The 20,964-nt window shown below is 44.7% G+C and overlaps 1 protein-coding gene across 1 annotated transcript in view; it reads right to left on the bottom strand.

The window, feature by feature from the left end:
- Window positions 1-20,316, bottom strand: part of EMB1895 (ARM repeat superfamily protein) — a 93,097-nt gene extending 72,781 nt beyond the window's left edge. Inside the window, exon 1 of the mRNA XM_087666160.1 lies at window positions 20,063-20,316. Coding sequence (XP_087522286.1) covers window positions 20,063-20,138 — 76 coding nt within the window. The 5' untranslated portion in view covers window positions 20,139-20,316. The remainder of the gene's footprint in view (window positions 1-20,062) is intronic.
- Between the last annotated feature and the right edge of the window lie 648 nt (window positions 20,317-20,964).

Genomic DNA, 20,964 nt, shown 5'->3' with positions numbered 1-20,964 from the left:
AAATGAGGTATCTTGTGCTTGCTCGTGAAGACTTGACTAATCAAGTGGAAGGGAGAGCTCTACGTACTAAGACAACAAATGCCGTATGTACTTTTCTCTTAGAAGAGATCTTTTGTCGATATGGCTGTGTGGGAAAAATTACAGCAGATAGGGGCGAGTTGGATGCAGATGAAGCTCATGATTTCTTTGCACGGTTGGGGATAAAGCTTGCTTTAACTTCAGCCTATAACCCCGAAGGAAATGGCAAAAGTAAAAGAGGTCATCCACCTATTGTGAAGGCATTGGCAAAAGCATATGGAGAGAAGATAAAAGAGTGGCCATGATTGCTCCCTTATGCTTTGTGGATTGACAGAACAACTCATAGTGTTATTATAGGATATATGCCTGCAGAATTGATGTATGGTCAAAAACCTATCATGCCGATAGAAGAGATGACAGTCACATGGAGTGTGTTACCTTGGAAGGAGGAGTTGAATCGAGAGGAGTTGTTGGCCTTACGCATTAGACAGTTGGAAAGAAAGTCAAAAGACATAGAGGCAACAACTATAAAGTTAAGGGCAACAAGGATACAGAACAAGAAACGGTTTGACAAAAGACATAGACTGAGACCAAGAACCATACAAGATGGGGATTGGGTATTGGTTTATGATAGAAGTTTAGATAACTAGCATAGTGCCATGCGTAAAGTTTCCAAAAGATGGTTTGGACCCTATGTGGTAAGACAGGTGTTTGATAATGCTACTTATGCATTAAATGAGCTAGATGGGATAGCCATAAAACTTCTGATAGCAAGGAAAAGAATCAAATTATTCAAAAGGCAAGAATCTACTGCCTATGAGTTACAAGAATTGGAAGAAAATAGTGGCCATGATACAGGGGCTAGCCAGGAAGATATGGAAGATAAAGAAGTAAAGGATATGGTTGCAAAGGATGAGGAGGACTCAAAATCCGATGACAACTAGGAATTTGGCACATACCGGAGGATATGCAGGTTCAGAGGGGGTGGATATCGTGATGTTATGAGGACACCGTGTGAAAAAGTATGGAATGCATCATCATAACACTTCTCTATTGATCTAGAGAGTCAATGTAATCTGAGCTATTAATACTAGTGTAAGTTGCATGGATTATCCGAAAATACTAGATTTTTGGATAATTTTAGTCTATTTTTTATATTTTTTTAATAAAATATCCGAAAAAGTTAAAAAAAGCTTCTAGATTAGGATGGCATGCAAAAAGCTAGTTGCTTTTTCAGCCAATTAGGAGATTTTTCATTTAAAAAAACGAATTGACGAAATCGCGCGCGTCGCGATCGCTGTAAACAGGCTAAAAACTGCAGATTGAACTGAAGGAAGGAGTGATCAGGGAGATCCGTTACCAGGTGTCCTACAGTTTTACCCCCCTTTCAGAGCCAAAAGAGCCATCAGATTTGGGTTCCGGACAGCAGAGAAAGAGCTGATTTTTCTGGTCCACGTTTTTGGTCTACCAAGGAGCTCTAGGAGAACTAATGCTTGGAGATTGCTTCTGAGTAGTGCAAAGATTCTAGGTTCTTTCAATATATACTGATTCAATTCATTGTGATTTGTTTTTGTCGTGTTTACCACTTGGATATTCTCTATCTTCACTTCCATCTCCTATCTCTACTTCCTTCTACTTCTGATCCCTGGTGGATTCGACCTTTCGACAAAAACCCCTCCGACAGCGTACGTGCGTGCGTGTGTGTGTGTGTTTTCTTTATATGCTATCAAGCTAGATACTCAAAAGAAAAAACATAGGCTTTTGATCATAGACCTTGTCTACAACAAGTTCACAAAGAAAAGATGACTTCGAACACTTCCACACCGCTTCAATATCCCAAATCCTCCATGCAAAGACTCCAACAAAGTGGGCCTCATACCTTCCTCTACAAGCATCCGATATGGGTGAAGAGACATTGAACTACAATGGAGTCCATAGATTGTATAAGATTATACAAGCCAAGTACGATCTTATTCTTATGCATCAGGCTCAACAACCACTCGAAGGTAAACCTGTTTTATCCCCTTTGGATTCACCACACAAATCTACTGATTTTGCAGGACGGGTAGGCACTGTTGAGAAACCCTTTACCTGCAATTTACATTTTTTGCATTTCTACGTTTTGCGTTTAGGGTTTGCAGCCCCAAAAAGAGACGCCACCCTAAACTGACTATGCCTGTTTATAGGCCACTCTCTCATTCATTCCTTATGGCTGATTCATTCAGTCCATCACCTCTTCTCTCTAGCCTCTCCACTACCCTCACGCCCCTTCAGGAGGACAATGCACTTCGTGGTTTGTGGTTGTTTTCATCATTTTCCTTGTGCTAACCCTTGTTCCCTTGTATCACATTCACTCCATAATTCAAATCTTCATCATTCCATTCATTAGAGTTTCTTCTCTCTTCTCTTCTCTTCTCCATGTTTGCGGAGTTCACTCCGTGTTCCTCCCTGCAAACCCCACTATCTCACTCGTACGTCGTCTTTTGACATGGTATCAGAACCGGATCTACTCAAACAGTGGCAAAGATCCTCCACTCCAATGAAGGCAAAGACCGGTGGCAAGTTTAGCATCCACTTCTCTTCTTTTTCTGTTGCAACAACATCCTAACTGGCGGCTACTCCTCACCTGCGTTTTTAGTCTTTCTCTCTCCTGCACTATCATTTGCATCAAATCCAGCCTTCCTTGGCTGCGTTTGCCCACAAAGATCCTCCTCATCAAAGAAGACAAAGACCGGTGGTGGATTCGGCATCAATATTTGATTTCTCTATCACTTTCGTTGCACATTGGGAGATATCCTTGTTAGACAGTTATTTCCTGGACAATTGGTGGACAGCGGAGTACAACAGTGCCATGTCAACAACCACGTCAACAGACTGCGCAGGTGCCACATGGCAACCCGTAATCGGACAGTTTTACTGCAGTCGGCTGCATTTAATGTAGCCGACTTGGTGCTGTTATTTCCTATTTTTTGGCTATTTATTGCCAGTTTGTGACACACTCCAGCAGTCATTCATTTCAGATTCTGATCTTGAGATCGGTTGGCTGAGACAGACTGTGCTCGGGTTGACGGAGATCGAGGTCATTAAGTCTGAGACATACACAGATATTTCCTCTGCTCCGTGTATATTTCTGCACTCTTATACAACATAAAACACTACAGATTTTGTGTTTACACTCTCCTTTTCTCTCTCTCTTCTCTCTGTGTTCATTCTCTTTCAGTCTATGTCCTACGCTTCCAGATCGCTACACTCTAACATGGTATCAGAGTGGTGAAGATGGACTGACTGAGGGCTGAACCTATCTGAAGAGGAGATTTGAGCGCAATACAAGGCTGCGTTTCTAGGATTCGAGGGCGAGCGGGAGGGCTGCGCATCGGATCAAGGTAGAAGCGACCGTGGGCGTGCGGGAAAGGAGTCTAATCGGTGAATTTGCTGCAGGTTATCGCTGTTCGAAGGGGAGGAAGGCTACGTTTGAGGCCTTCCTATGCAGATTTTACTTTTTCATTGCCTCCGGCGAGTGAAGAAGGTTTGGGCAACAGAGGAACCAGCCCTAGAAGGCTGCGTTTACTCAGTCAATGGGGGTTGATTTTGCGTTTGTGCAAGTATTGCAAGTTAACATGTCTACAGAGATTGATTTGGAGTTCCAGGCGATAATGGACAGGAAGGTGCCTGTCCTATCAACTCATTAATCGGATCAAAAGCTTGATGGTGACAATTACCGCATCTAGCGGGTGATGATATTGGCCATTTTGGAGTCCTATGATTTGGCGGAACTGGTAATGGAGAAGATTCACAGGCCCTCAGTGAGGGATGAGTCCAAACTCTCTTCCAATGCTCATGCGGAGTTCACCAAGGCCCAGTCTCATTGGGACAAACTGAATGCCAAGATTCGATCTTTTCTGTTTCTATCTTGCACTACAGCCGTGATGGCTCACATCGAGCACTTAACGGTGGCTCGAGAGATAAGGCTGGAGCTCGACCACATGTACAACTAGATGACCCTGATGAAGAGGGTTTCTTTGGAGGTGCAAATGTGAACCTTGTCCAAAAATAAGCCTTCTTTGCTTCGGGAACACATCAACAAGCTTCGGCAGCTTCAGATGCAAGTTCAAAATGCGGGGAAGCCTATTTCCTCCGAAGACATGGTGATCACATTATTGTCCCAATAGCCGCCACGATTCAATACCTTTTATTCCGCTCTTATTACTTCAGGGCGGGAGTTGACTCTTCGGTGGAAAGAGTTGGTTCCTATGGTCTTGGACCAAGAGGAACAATTGAAGGGACAAAATGCTTTCAAATCTGAAGCTTTGGTTGGTCAAGCCTCTCAGAAGAAGGAAAAGAACCAAAAGAAGAAGGAGGACAACAAATCCAAGAAGGACAAGGAGAAGGAATCGGCTTGCCATATTTGTGGTAAGACCACATTGGAAGAAGGATTGCCCCGACAAAGACAAGGACACCAAGAAGAAGGACACGAAGGATTCTTGAGCGGTAGCTGCACCCTCATCAGTTGCTTTTCTACACTTAGAAATCATTGAGGACTCTACATCGAAGCCTTCTGATGCTGCAATGAGAGCTCCCTAAGCTAGAGTGTGGATTGTGGATTGTGGATAGTGGTGCCTCATGGCACATGACTCCTTCTTCCAATGGTGTTGCCCATTTGCGACCTTCGCGTGGGTAGATTCTCATTGGAGATAGCTCTTTTGTGTCTATTGTTGCACAGGGTGAGATGCAGCTTATTCCAGATGGATATGGTGATACCCACACTTCCAAAGTGTTGCATGTGCCAGGCTTGGGGTATCATTTGCTTTCGGTCCATAAGATTCGTGCTCTTGGTCTCTTGGTGAAGTTTAACAGTGATACTGTTCACGTCCTTGATCGTGGATCGAGGAAGGTTCTCTCTACAGGGTATGAGGAGGATAGCATCTACAAGTTGAAGTCTTCCTCAGCTCTTACCTCTCGTCTTCTTACTTCTTAGACACAGTCCGAGCTTTGGCACCGATGAGGACCGAGTCCCTGAAGGGGAGCTTGTACTTCATGTTAATCGTAGATTACTACAGCAGGATGACTTGGGCCTATTTCTTGACTTTGAAGTCGCAGCTTTCTCTCACTTCAAGGATTGGCTTCTCTTTGAGGAGAACCGTTCTAGCCGGCAAATGAAGACCTTGCGTTCAGACAAGGGAGGTAAATTTATGTCTAATGAGTTTACTCATTTTTGTGCAGATAGGAGCATTCACCAAGAGTTTGCTAATACCAACTCTCCTGAAGAGAATGGCATTTTGGAGCGGAAGAACCAAAGTGTGATCAAGATGGCGCACACCATGATGAAGCACCAACCGACAGACATCTCAGTTTCCTTATGTGCACATTCCGAAAACGCAACGTGATAAGTTCGAGGCAGCTTCGCGACGACAAGTTTTTGTTGGTCACAACTCCCAGTCCCAAGGTTATTGTCTGTTTGATCCCGTCAAGCGAGATGTCTACACGAGCCGAGATATGCGGTTCGTGGAAGTTCCGGTCACAGAGGGGGGTGAGTAACACCCCGTTCTTGGAGATCCAAGGGAGAGTTGGGCTCCTGAGACAATTCCTTTGAAGCCAGAGTCTTTTGATGGAGATTCTTCTTTTGATTTCGAGTCTTTACTTCCACCAGCCGCCCCCGAGGAGCTTCCGCCGGTGGATAATCCTAAGTCTTCAACAAATGAGAGCAATGGGGAGAGGTTCGGCCTCCTCCTTGTTGGGCCCGTGACACACTCCAAGATTCAAGGATTGAGGGTGCCCTGAGGAGTAAGAACCGCAGGATGGACCGCGGAGGTCACGGAGGAACCAGGCACATTCTTCGGAGCTTTTTCGCTCCAACTATTGTTTGTTGACCCGTGTTATGCAAGATTGTGAGCCCACTTCCGTGAAGGAGGCTTTGCAATCTCATCATTGGCAAAAGGCCACGGAAGCCGAGTTGGAGGCTATTGAGAGGAATAGCACTTGGTCTCTTGTGCCTCGTCCTTCTCACAAGAAGGTGATGGGTGTCAAGTGGGTCTTCAAGACCAAGTACCTTAGCGATAATTCTTTGGACAAGCACAAGGCTCGCGTTGTTGCTAAAGGTTTTGCTCAGCATCCAAGCATTGATTTCCATGATACTTTTATTCCCCATTGCTCGTATGGCAACTATTCGAGCTATTCTTGCCTTGGCTGGCCATAGAATATGGCATGTCTATCAGTTGGATGTGAAGTCGCCCTTTCTGAATGGTGACTTGCAGAAGGAGATCTATGTTGAGCAGCCTCCTCGCTTTGGATCCTCGGATGGAAAAGTTTACAGGTTGAAGAAGGCCTTGTATGGCCTCAAGCAGGCTCCGCGTGCATGGAACGAGAAGATTGACTCGTTCTTTAGTCGAAGTTGGGATATCGGCGCTCCAAGGCCGATCCACAACTTTATGTGCACACTTCCGCGGTTAGTCGTGTGTTGTTTATGTTATATGTTGATGATTTGATTCTGACAGGGGATCATGCACAGAAGGTCCGCGAGACCAAGACAGCTTTACATCAGACATTCGAGATGACAGATTTAGGGCTTCTTTATTTCTTCTTGGGCCACGAGATTTATCAATCTTAGAGCGAGATTTTCATCTCTTAGCAGAGGTACATTCAAGAGCTCTTTGTGACTTTTGAGATGGAGATTTGTCGGCCCATTACTACTCCTATGGATCCGAATTGGAAGGCCACTTCACAATCAGATTCTCCCGCGACGGATGCTTCACACTATTGTCAGTTGATTGGATCCTTGATTTGGCTTCACAACACTCATATTAATCTTTGTTTTGCTATGGGTCTTTTGGTAAGGTTCATGACTGAACCCAAACAAGTGCATTGGCAAGCTGCCCTATGTTGAGCTAAAATATGCATTACTTACCGATTAGCCTCTTAAACAGCCCCAGAACACACTAAAAATGCTCTTTTAGAGTAAAACCCTAAAACGAGGAGCGGTTCGAGAGAGTTCAGTGGAAACCCTAAAACGGGGAGCGGTTCGAGAGAGTTCAGTGGAAACCCTAATTTTTAGGGCACCCTTCCACATCTATAAATAGACAGGCTGCCTCCATTTAGCAATCATCCTTGTTTGCACGTTACACCAGCCACACACCCTCTGCTATTGTTGGCGCCCAGTTTCCAACCTGCAGCCCGCCTCCGTCTGCTATCCAGCCATCATCGATTGCAGCCACATCATCTTCAGCCTGTCCATTGCTATAGGTGACAGAGCTCTCAGCTGCTAGCAACTGCTCCAGACTATCCCAAGCTGCTGTTCAGCTTGCTGTCCATCATCTCTGGGGTCAGCCAGCTTGCGTTTTCAGCATTGCAGGCCCTAACACTCTTAGACACTATTTCAGCCTGCTGTTTACAGCAGACTAGGCACAGTTTCCAGCCCCCGATCGGTGGTACACTGCTGCATTTACCAGTTTCCAGCCTCCAGACTACTGCATTTTGGTGACCAGCCTGCTGCCATTCACTATTCAGCACTCCTACACTCCGACTAGTGGTCACAGACTTGGGGTCTATCTTCAGTGGATGTCACACTCCGACATTGCTCTGCCCTTGAGCACACTGCACACTCTTACATTCATTTATAGAATTCATTCACTTCAGAGTTGTGTTCTCTCTCTCCCTTCTTCTGTTTGTGTTTGAGTTTTGAGTTTTGCATTTAGGGTTTGAGTTTTGCCCTATGTGTCTGTGTCTGTGTCTTTGTGTTTCTGTCGTAGTCGTACACTCTGTGTATCCTCAGTGCAAACCCTAGCAATCTTCTTAACACCCTGAGGATTCTTCGGTATTTGAGAGGAACCTCTGACTTACAGATTTCTTATCCCGCAGGTACATATGCTTCCGATCTTGTTCTTGCAGGTTGAAGTGACTCGGATTGGACTGGCCATGTGGACCATCGACGGTCTACTACAGACTATTGTTTTACCTTGGGTACAGGTGTTATCTCTTGGAGTAGCAAGAAGCAGCCCACGATAGCCCTTTCTTCTACTGATGCGGAGTATCGGGCTGCATCTTCCACCACATGTGAGGTTGTGTGGCTTCAGAGATTGTTGGAGGAGCTTGGCTGCCCCCAGACTCATCCTACTCTTCTACGGTGCGACAATGAAAGTTGCATTGCCTTGGTACGGAATTCTGTATTCCGTGCCCGGACGAAGCACATTGAGATCCAGTATCACTTCATTTGGGAGAAGCTTCTAGATGGGACCATTGATGTGGAGTATTGCAAGATGGAGGATAATCTTGCAGATTTGTTTACGAAGGCGCTTCCCTAGGCTCTTCTTCGGCAACATTCCAGATCCCTCTGTCTTTTGACCAGTCCAAGATCTAAGAGGGGGTGTTAGACAGTCATTTCCTAGACAGTTGGTGGACAGCAAAGTATAGCAGTACCACGTCAGCAGCCACATCAGCAAACTGCACAAGTGCAGCGTGGCACATGCAGTCGGACAGTTTTACTGCAATCAGTTGCATTTAATGCAACCAACCTGGTGTTGTTATTTCCTATTTTCTGGCTATTTATAGCCATTTTGTGGCACACTCCAGCAGTCATTCATTTTAGATTCTGATCTTGAGATCTGTTGGCTGAGATAGATTGTGCTCGGGCTGACAAAGATCGAGGTCATCAAGTTGGAGACACATGCAGATATTTCCTCTGCCCCCATGTATATTTCTGCACTCTTATACAGCATACTACACTGCAGATTTTCTGCGTTTAGACTGTCATTTTCTCTCCTCTCTCTGTGTTCACTCTCTCTCAGTCTATGTCCTACGCTTCCGCATCGCTACACTCTGGCAATCCTTACCCTCCCTTCTCAAGTTTGCCACACCGGTACCATGGCGTCTCCACCAACAGATTGCCCTTCTACTGGGTGCTACTACTACAGCACAAACGGTCATCCCACCAAAGACTGTCGATATCGACCTTTGCTTCCCACCCCCCCGAAGTATATGCGCCTTCCACCAAGCACTCCTTGTGCCACCTCTCCTTTCTGGGCCACAAAGATCGTTCTCCATCAGCTATCGGAGTATTATGCTCAAGGCAATAAGTCGCAACCGACACACAATAAGTCCTTTCGAGCACACGAAGGCTCTAAGACCTTACAAGGCAATAAGCCCTCCTGAAGACCACCCCACTGTGCTAAGGTTTCCTCCACCCAATTCCGGGTACAATGGCTTCCACGGCCCACATCTCCTCCAGAGTCCACTCTCTTGAGAGCGCGCGATTGTTCCCCAACCTTGGCTCATCCTGAGCCACCATCTTCTCCACCCTCTTCCACTCAGGTTTGAGAGGCCACTTCCGGGTGCTTTCTAGATTCTTCTTTCAAGCCCCAGATACCTTCTTTGGCACGATTGGCGGCACTTTCTTCATCATCAAATGCTTCGCAGTCTGTCAGCCATGGGTGGTTGATTCCCTTTCTTCTCAGACTGGGATTCAAAGGGGATTTTCTTACTTCGCCCTCAAAGGGGATTTCCAGTTCTTCTTCAACTTCAAAGGGGGCTCCTACTTCTACTCCTCCAGATTCAAAGAGGAACCCTCTGTGCCATGAGGTTCTTCACACACCACCACCTTTCACTTTCTAGGAGTGGCTTTCCTTTGAGCAGTCATTTCCTCTACTCATACCCAGAATCTAGAGGATCTACCTAGATTGGGGCCCTTGGGTCTTGAGCAGCAACTTGGTGGCTAGGCCTTCGTATTCCTTCCAGCATGAAGTCACGGAGCTAGTGGCTTCTCTTCCAAAGCTGAGTTTCGGGTTCTACAACCCATCCAGTCTCTTGACTATCTTCAAAGGTCTCCTTTCAAGTAGTATTCTCGGATTATAGGGTGGATCTTCGTCCCTTGGTCAACATGGAGCCAACTCCCAAGCTCAAGTACGGATATATCCTTATGGTTCTTGGCACCTCACCAAGTTCAACATTCCTCCTATGCATTGCATGTTTTCATCATCTTTGTACTAGGACGCTTGGGCAAGTGAACAATTTTCCCACGAGGGACACTGTCCAAGTGACACCTGCTACATGAGCATTCTTCAGCATGTAGCATTGAATCTCCGCCTCACTCTTCTTCTGTTCCTCTTTTTGGGCCTAAGAGGGGGTGTTGGGTAACCCTTCACCCGCAGTTTGCGTTTTCACATTTCTACATTTTGCGTTTAGGGTTTGTAGCCTCAAAAAGGAGTGCTACCCTAGACTGACTGTGCCTATTTATAGGCCACTCTCTCATTCATTCCTTATGGCTGATTCATTTAGTCTGTCACCTCTTCTCTCCAGCCTCTCCGCTATCCTCACACCCCTTCAGGAGGACAATGCGTTTTGTGGTTCGTCGCTGTCTTCATCATCTTCCCTGTGCCACAACACCCTTGTTCCCTTGTATCACATTCACTCCATGATTCAAATCTTTATCATTCCATTCATCAAAGTTTCTTCTCTGTTAGCAGATATTAGTCAGCTCATGGTGTGAGTCTGTGTGCAGAGGCTGGGCATTTTATGTAGCATTTTATGCAGTATTTTATGCCACATTTTTGTGGCCATTTATGATGTATTTTTAGCATTTATTGCTGGCCGACCAGCATTAAATGCTGGCCAACCTGCATTTTATGCTCCCCACTTTTGTGGCTATTTATAGGGCTCCTCCTCCACAGTCTGTGGTACTTCAGCCATCAGTGGAGATCCTTCTGGGAGAGAGAAGCCGGTGCTGAGGAGCCCACGCAGCCAGTGACTCACCGTTGTATGCTGTGTTTCAGCATTTATTTCAGCATATTCTTTACGCTTCCATTGCTGCACCACTTCTGACATGGTATCAGATTTCAGGCTGCAACCTATTTGTGCTGTGTTTTCTTGCTGATTTCAGGATTTACACCCTTCTTGCTGATCAGCCAGCTGTCCTTCTTGCTCGCGACTGCTGATTTGCTGCTGGCGACAGTGTTTCAGCATTTGCGTTTTGCGTTTTTCTGGACAGATTTGCGTTTACTGCTGTTCCACTCTTTGCTGCCCGTGTTTCCTTCATCAAACTGCTGGCAACAGTCTTTAGCCCCTGTTTATTCAGTTTGCAGCCTGCGTTTTGCTGTTTACAGCATTATTTTTGCCTGTTTTTCTGATTATTCAGGCCGTTTTTGCTGTTTTTGGCAGTTTTTGACTGATTTTTTCACTTTGTACAGCAGCTTTTGGCTTATTCTGGTCAACCTTTGGGTTATATTGCATGTGAACTCACTATTTTTGGTGTTTTTGGTTGCGTTTTGGCTGTGCTCACTCTCCAAACGACCTTCTTTTCTTCTACTTCTCTTTTCTACCTCCTCCAGATGGCCCCTCCATGCACCTCAAGTGAAGATAAGTTACATGGACCTGATTATCTCACATGGAGTGCTGTCATGAAAGCTTGGTTTGTGCAGAAGCGGCTATGGTACATCGTCTGTGGAGCTCTTGCTCGACCTCTCCGTCCTTTTCCTCTTCCTGAAGACTTTGATGAGGACAACCATGAGGAAGCGGTGCTCACATGGGACTCGGACGATGCCCGTGCTTACTCGGCATTGCTTCGGTGTATTTCTAAAGCGGTCTTACCGGCGGTTACCTCCTGTTGGACGTTTCCTGAAGTATGGCAGAAGTTGCAGCAGATGTACGAGGCACCTTCCACCATGCGGACCGTCACACTTTATGGCCAGCTCCAGCAGATGAAGTTTGAGCCGAAAGATACTATTCAGTCTTTTCTTCTTCGTGTTACGCAGGTACAGGACCAGCTTCGGCACATGCAATCTGCTCTTCCCGAGGTGCATCTTGTCGGGACGGTCCTCTACAAGCTCCCCCCGGAGTTTGATGGAGTGGCCAATGCTTTGCGGGCACAGACATCATCGACTCCTGTCAGTTTTACACATATGACCTCGATGCTTCTTGAGCATGAGGCATCCTTGAGATTACAGGGGCGGCTTCCGGCACATTATGAAGGTGAGGCTTATGTAGCTTCAGAGAGGGGTGACGGGAAGAAGAAGTCAAAGGCCCAGTGTTACCACTGTGGCAAGAAGGGACATTTGCGGAAGGACTGCAAGAAGTTAGCGGCTTCCAGGAAGGAGGAGCAGAAGACGAAGCGGGATGCTAACTCTACCGATGAGTCCTCTCCTTCATCAGACTCCGACTCCGATCCTCCGACCAAGGGGAAGTCCAAGGCGTGGAAGGGATCCTCTTCTTCGGATCGCGGGAAGGGCTTGGTTGCCCCTTCCTCGGCTGCTTTCTAGTGGTGGTGATGAGGTCATCCCTCACGACTCTCTTATGCCAGAGAGGGAGTGTGAGCGGGTGTTGGTGGGGCTGCAGTGCCTCATCTATATTTTGATATAGATGCACACGATCCAGAGAGGGATGTCCCTGACGCATCGACGATATCTGGCAGTGAAATCCTAGAGACTGGTGTTGATTTCTGGGTTCATGATGAGCTGTTCTTCTTGACAGAGAGCGAGAGGCTTTCGTCTGGAGCTCACATGAGGGGACACTTTGGTGGTTTGGCCAAAGGCCGGGAATCCATGGTCACATGTTCAGAGACATGTTTGGCAGATTGGCTTTGTCTGTCCTGAGTGACATAGGTGACATTACACAGAGAGCTGCTATGAGTCTTCTCTATTTTCAGGTGTTGTTGGTATGATCGACATCGACATCAGATACTCTCCGAGGCATCTTAGTGGTGGACTGGCCACTCACCGCTTGGACATCCATGGTCCTTCTGGTGTTTCTTTGTTGTGTAGTTTATGATTCTCCATCATTATTTTATTGTATCAAATCACACATGATCTGAGAGAGGGTGTTAGCAGATATTAGTCAGCTCATGGTGTGAGTCTGTGTGCAGAGGCTGGGCATTTTATGTAGCATTTTATGCAGTATTTTATGGCACATTTTTGTGGCCATTTATGATGTACTTTTAGCATTTATTGCTGGCCGACCAGCATTAAATGCTGGCCAACCTGCATTTTATGCTCCCCACTTTTGTGGCTATTTATAGGGCTCCTCCTCCACAGTCTGTGGTACTTCAGCCATCAATGGAGATCCTTCTGGGAGAGAGGAGCCGGTGCTGAGGAGCCCACGCAGCCAGTGACTCACCGTTGTATGCTGCTGTCTCGTGTTCGATATGGATTCCATTTCCCGAGCATACATCTGAGTTCTCATCTGTCTACTGTGTTCATTCTTTCTTCTGTCTTGTGTTTCAGCATTTATTTCAGCATATTCTTTACGCTTCCATTGCTGCACCACTTCTGACATTCTCTTCTCTTCTACATGTTTGCCGACTTCACTCTGTGTTCCTCTCACCGGTACATTATCTTTTGACAGGCATTCCACTTGGGACTGGCCATTCCACTAGAGAAACCAATATAGAAGACAAGCCTGTCAAGATCGTGGGAGAGAAGGAAGGAGTCTCGCTTGAAGCTTTCTTGCTTGTACAATGGGGGAAGACACACAAGGGTGGAGGCTGAAAACAGTTTTTCTCTTCTTAGTTGTGTAAGCCAAAAGGAACTCTAGTACAAAGAAATAGAAGAACCCTATATATGGGTCTCAAACCAAACTCAACTAACTAAGGTGGCATACTAACTGAGCCACGAACTAGAGTAGATAAGGATAGCTATCATGTAGCTATTATTCATGGGCGGTGTACCAACCGCGTCTGCAAGTGACATAAATACACAACGGTCACCCTGGCGTATCACGAGTGGAGCTCGATATCTCAACACTCCCCCTCGAGCTCAATCCCAATTCCTGCACACCAAGCAGGTCTCTGAACTTGCGCAGCTTCTCTGCGCCCAATGCCTTCGTGAATATGTCAGCTACCTGATCCTCTGTGCTGACATAAACTAGATCAATAAGACCTAGTAAAACCCTCTCTCGCACATAGTGATAATGCACCTCAATGTGCTTTGTTCTAGCATGATAGACTGGGTTATTGGCCAAGTGTATACTACTCATGTTGTCACAATAAATGACAACTGGTCCATCTGTAGACTGATGCATATCATAAAGTAGCTTATGCAACCAAGCTACCTCACATACAGCCATTGCTGCACCCCTGTACTCAGCCTCTGTGCTCGACAAGGCAACTGTAGGCTGTTTCTTACTGCTCCAAGTGACTGCAGCACTCCCAAAAGAGAACACATATCCACTGGTAGATCGTCTATCAGAAATACAACCAGCCCAATCAGCATCAGTGTATCCATGCAACTGTATCTGAACCCCAGTCTCATAAAATAGTCCATACTGCAATGTGGACTTCACATACCTGAGTATGCGTCTAGCCACATCCAAATGTGGTTTCCTTGGAGCCTGCATAAACTGACTTACCAATCCAACAGCATAGCTCAAATCTAGCTTGGTAATAGTCATATAAATCAAACTTCCTACTATGCGTCTGTACATAGTAGGGTCTTCTAGAAGCTCACCTGCATCTGTGCTCAGCTTCACATTCTGCTCCAAAGGAACTGAAATAGGCTTACAGCCTGTCATCCCATATTTGGACAGCATGTCCAATCCATACTGCCTCTGCAAGAGCTGTATCCCACTTGGTGATCTAATCACCTCAATGCCCAAGAAATAACGCAGCTCTCCCAAATCCTTCATCTCAAACTTCTGCTTCAATAGCATTTTCACATGAAGGATATCTTCATCACTGTCACCTGTCATAATCAAATCATCAACATAAATTACAAGTAGCATAATACCTTTCTCTGTTTTTCTCACATAAAGTGAGAAATCTGCCTTGGAAATCTGAAAGCCAATAGTGACAAGATACTGTCCTATCTTGTCAGACCATGCTCTAGGTGCTTGCTTCAAGCCATACAAGGCTTTCTTCAACCTGCAAACAAACTCAGGATGAACAGCATGCACATAACCTGGTGGCTGCTCCATATAGACCTCTTCTTGCAAATCACCATGCAAGAAGGCATTCTTTACATCCATCTGATGTAAAGACCATCCCTTTGATGCAGCCATAGCAATGACTGCTCTTACGGTTGCCATCCTTGCAACCGGACTGAATGTTTCTTCATAGTCAATACCATATGTTTGTGCATATCCCTTGACTACTAATCTTGCCTTGTATCTATTCACAGAACCATCTGCATTATGCTTCACCTTATAAACCCACTTACAGCCAATTGCATTTTAATCTTTAGGCAAAGGTACCAATTCCCATGTAGCATTTGCTTCCAAGGCATCCATTTCTTCATCCATGGCTTTCTCCCATTTTTCTTTTCCCATGGCTTCCTCAAAAGAAGTGGGTTCTGGTTCCTGTATCACTTTCACCATATATGCATAGTGAATGACTATAAATCCATCATATTTCAGCCTATTCACAGGATACCTAGCTCTCGTAGACCTGCGCAAAGTAGGTTCACTCCCAGGTGCTCTCAAAACATCCCTGGTCTTCCTTACTCCAGGTGTAACAATAGAAGGAATACCCAACTCATCATCAATGCTCTGTTTTGAGCCACTGGATTCACCATCCACATAAGAGTGACCTGCATTCACATCAAACATGGGCTGATCAACCTTCTCTTTTCCTTTTCGTGATACCTGCATACCACTATCTGTATTACTTTGAGAAGATTCTCCTGATCTCAATCTGCATGTCCATGGCGAAGAATGTGAACCACTACTAGAGGACGCTCCAGGTCCACTAATATTTTGACTGCTGCTGTGAATTTTGTGCAACATTACCATTTTGTGCATCTACATCATCAATCACATTTACTGGTTTATACCAGCTACTCATCTCATCAAAAACATCTCTGCTCACTGTAAACTTACGAGTAGAAGGGTTATAGCATCTATACCCTTTTTGCTGCAGAGAGTAACCAATAAAGATGCACTTCTCAGCTTTTGGATCCAACTTGGATCTCAACTCATCTGGCACATGTACATAGGCAATGCAACCAAAAATTTTCAAATGAGAAATATCTGGTTTCCTACCAGTATACCTCTCCTCTGGGGTCATTCCATGTATTGCTGCAGTGGGAGTCCTGTTCATTATGTAGACTGCTGTAGCAACTGCTTCAGCCCAATAAAAATCTGGCGAGTCTTTTTCATTGAGCATGGCACGAGATACCTCTCCAATATGCCTGTTTTTCCTTTCTGCAATTCCATTTTGTTGTGGGGTATGACTGCATGAATATTGCTGCTTTATGCCATGCTCCTGCAAGAACTTTGCAAACTCATTTGAGAGGTACTCTCCCCCTCTATCTGACCTTAGGCATTTTATTTGCAGGCATGTTTCTTTTTCAACCATAGCTTTAAGAGTTTTGAAATGCCCAAACACTTCACTTTTCTTTTTCATAAAATACACCCAAACTTTTCTGCTATAGTCATCAATAAAAGTGACAAAATAATGACAGCCTCCAAGAGATGCAGCTTTAGTAGTCCACACATCAGAGTGGATTAATTCCAATGGCTTCTCACTCTCTTGAACATGTCTAGGAAATGGTTTCCTTGCCTGTTTTCCAAACTGACAGGCTTCACATACCTTATGCATTTCTGCAACCTTGAATTTGGACAATCCTGCAACAATATTTTGGGCTTGCATTGATTTAAGTCGCTGTACATTAACATGACCAATGCGTTTATGCCAGATATCAATATCTGCAACTACACCGGTCCCATGTGCAAACATTGCTGCACTCAATTCAGACATGTCTGCATCCAATATAAACATTCTGCCATTCTTCTTTCCTTTTGCTATTAAGCGACCTTTATTTTTCATATCCTCAACAAAGCATCCATGAGGATTAAATCTGACCTGCAAGCTCTGCTCAACCATTTGACCAACAGAAACCAGATTCTTGGTGATATTCGGGACATAAAATACATCGGACAGATATTTCTTTTTTCCATCTTGCATAGACAAAGGAATTTTTCCAATCTGCACAATAGGATATGCAGTATCATCACCAATCTCCACAAATCCTGGTTTTTCTATTTTCCTTGCATCCTCCATCCATTCTGCATGACCTGTCATATGGTTTGATGCACCTGAGTCAACATACCATACATCGTTGCTTTCTTCTGCACTTGTCACAGAATTATTCATGTGCTGCACCATAAACAGATGCTCATTTCTGTCATCACCCTATCTACTAGAGGATGCATAATTTCCTTGTTGCAGTTTTCCATTCATGATGTCATTCTGCTTTTTAAAGCAGTCTTTAGCCATATGACCCATTTTACCACAATAGTAGCATTCAACATTACTATTTGCATTTTGGCCTCTTTACCATCCACCACGACCTCTTTGGCTCCCTCTGCCTCTAGAGTTACCACGTCCTCCTCCATAGGACTGGTTTTCTTGAGTTTACTGCATATTCTGATTTCTACCACGGCCTCCTCTACCTCTGCCTCTACCTCTTCCAGCATTTGAGTAGAAGATAGCTTCTTTTGAAGTTCCTCCTGAAGAAGATGCACCACCATTTCTTTGCTCCTCAGAAATTAGAAGAGCAATCAACTCCTCAAAATCAGGAAATCTTTCACGAACTGAAATGGATCTGGTGACCCAATGGAAGCAAGCGCATCTGCAATCTTCTTCACCTTCATGTGGTAGTCGTTGATGCTCATATTTTCTCTTTGCACATTGTGCAACTCTTGCTTGAGCTGCATTTTCCTGGCTTGCGTATTTGTGCTATACATTTTTGACAAAGTATCCCATGCCTCCTTTGGCGTACTTGTATCTTGAATATGCACAATCATAGAGTTTGAAATGCTGATAGACAGCCAATACATAACTTTCCTGGCTCTCTCATGCCATGCTTTAAATGCCTGCATTTGCTGTTGATTGGGAACATCAAGAAGAACTGGTTCTTCTTCATTTCCTGCAACAAATTCCCAATATCCTTTTCCCATGAGGAAATTCGTCATTCTAAACTTCCATGCTTGAAAGTTGTTCTTATCAAGCTTTTCAGTGACAATCTGTGAAAGAGAATCAGACGTCACTACAGAACACTGCAAAAAATTCTGTCACTTCAAAAAACACAGCTTCACCCTCACAAGGGAAAATCTGCAAAACTGGCGAAAGTGGTACTTGACCACACAGTCACTTCCTAGTGACGATTTTGCATCAACAGGCAACAGGGATGATTCTGTAACTCCCAATGTCTCTGCGCACAAGCATACAATGCAATTTTTACAGTAACTATTTACCGACCTGTAGAACAGTGGCTGCACAGCATAAAACTGAGCCTTTTCCTGAGTGCGTGCAGAAAACTTCCGCCTCCAAAACAAGCCCCGAAATGGCCTCAAATCAAAAAAACAAGGTCGCCAAGCGCTAAAGCCCTCTTCCCGCAGCATATACTGCCCTCTTGCTTCACTGCGAATGGCGTCTCAACCTGAGACAATGCACTCCTGCACTTTCCGGCTGTGCTACCTACAGAGATCTGCTCCCAAAACAGAAGATGAAAGCAACACTGCTTCTCTTACCAGAACACCGCGAGCTTGGCTTGCTTTCTTGAGCTCCTTACCACGAACAAGGTTCTGATACCATATCAAGATCGTGGGAGAGAAGGAAGGAGTCTCGCTTGAAGCTTTCTTGCTTGCACAATGGGGGAAGACACACAAGGGTGGAGGCTGAAAATAGTTTTCCTCTTCTTAGTTGTGTAAGCCAAAAGGAACTCTAGTACAAAGAAATAGAAAAACCCTATATATGGGTCTTAAACCAAACTCAACTAACTAAGGTGGCATACTAACTGAGCCACGAACTAGAGTAGATAAGGATAGCTATCATGTAGCTATTATTCATGGGCGGTGTACCAACCGCATCTGCAACTGACAAGTCGGTGACATAAATACACAACGATCACCCTGGCGTATCACGAGTGGAGCTCGATATCTCAACAAAGCCTCTTTTCTCTACACCTCCATTTACTCCAGTGCCAAGTATGCCTAATTTTACATCATCTTTTTTGGTTCCTACTTCTTTGCAATACTTCGATGATAATCAACAGGAAGCGGTAATTATTCATTCAATTCGTAACATAAGTCCTAGAGAGGACCCCTATCATTATGTAAACACAAGAAGAGGTGCCCATAATAAAATTTCTATTAACCCTTTTGTAAGTTTCCCTTCTACTTTTCCTTGAAGTATGGTTTCTCAAGGTCAATTTGAAGTTCATGTAAAATCTCATTCTTCTTTTTTGTCTTCATCCACATTTCAATTTCAAATATTAAATTCAAAAATTCAATTTAACGAATTCACATTCACATCACTATTGCCTCACTTTCAACAGCAGCAGAGTGAATGAATGGCAGCAACAAGGTGGGCTGCTATAAAGAGCACAGCAGGCCCAAATATTGCCAAGCTGACCCAGATGGCTGCATTTAATGCAGCCAACCTTGTAAAAACTGCCCCCCCCCAATGTGAATGCAGCCTGGAAGGGTAAAAAACTGAAATTAACTTAACCAGATCACCGTACACAATGTGACTACACTCAAACAACAATGATAGGCTGGAAAATGAAATGCAAGGGCTGTCAGGGCTCCAATGTCTCTATCAGGCTTTGACGGAGCCCACAACCAGGGGATGACCAGCTTAAAATACATGAAATGCCCACAAACAGGAGATGACCAGCATAAAGTACATGACATGCTAACAAGAATGTGCTACAGCCATGGTACCCCTAACTTGCATCTTATTTCAACCTCAAAAATAAAGGGAGATGTATGAAGGGGTATCATTTTTTGCGTCAACATGCACATCCAGTATCTCCACTACAATGTGAATCTGTTAGGAGAGAGATGTAGGTCTTCTCCGATATTATGAGAATGTGTTTTGAGGTATTAACTCCCAACCCAAATGCCTACCCCTGCCACCCAAGGATCGTATACTGGTCTTAGGAGCTGAGCCACCAAATGCATTCCACTGATGAATGTCACGGGCTATGAGTTGAATTAAATTAGATACATCGGTCATGTTTTCGATAGACCTAAATAATCGCCAAGAGAACCATTAACAATAAGCCTCGTCGAGTAAAGTCTTAAGCAGCTCAATGATGCACATGCTCTCCAAAAAAAAAAGGGATTTTACCTGGGTTGGGGGATCTCAACCCAACATCAAGTTCCATATTCCATTGCAGTGCTTTTGCTGCAGCAATTTCATCCATAGCAAAGGATTCCAGCGTCAAATTTTCGCTCCAATGACTGGCTTGTCAACACAGCTGCAATGGTGAATTTTGGGCTGCCTGTGTTTTCTTCTGAGGCGAGTACTTAAATCGACCAGAGCAAGATGAAGACACGAACAAAACGTGTGTGTGTGTGTGCGGGTTGGGGTTGGGGTGGTTGTGTTTCTTTTTGTGGGCGGGGGGGCGGGGGGAGGGGGGTTTTGTTTGTGTTAAGGAGCATTGCCCTTTATTTTATTAAGCTTCTCTTGAAAGTAGGCCTTCTAACCCAAGTTAATTAGGGGTAATTTTCAAATAAGAATCACCTAATCACCACGTGTTATCTTAAGGAATACCCCAACAAACTTGATGGGATCGCCACGAAGGGCGGTCCAAAACATTAGAAGGATGATGCGTGTAGTAAATTGTGAAGGGTACAAAGACATGGCCAAACAAACAACATGCATCCTTAGAGAAGATGGTGAAGGCACCGCTTCAAATTGTGCATGATGTTAAGGGCAAAGAGATTCAGCTAAGGATACGTTAATGAAATGAATGAGGGTGCATAGCAATAAAGATCGGGAAATGACAAATGAGATTTTGAAAAGCTTGTAAGATTCCCTTTAGTTGACCAATATCACCTAGTGTATAATGGGTTTTGCTCTGATAAGTACAAACTCGTTTGTAGTAGACCCATAAGAAATTGAAAATCTAATATCCTAGGTTTGTAAAAGATAAAAGATATTGGCTAATGATGTGTTGAAAGAGAGCCTTCTTCTTATGCATGTCTTATTCCTACTTACAACAAGGGGTAGGGAGATACAATGTTACT

Source organism: Lygodium microphyllum, chromosome 25, assembly GCF_053477565.2.
Source record: "Lygodium microphyllum isolate KBCC chromosome 25, Lygodium_microphyllum_v1.1.10, whole genome shotgun sequence".
NCBI lineage: Eukaryota > Viridiplantae > Streptophyta > Polypodiopsida > Schizaeales > Lygodiaceae > Lygodium > Lygodium microphyllum.
The sequence above is the reverse complement of the archived record's forward strand: the minus strand, read 5'-3'. Positions and strand labels throughout refer to the sequence as shown.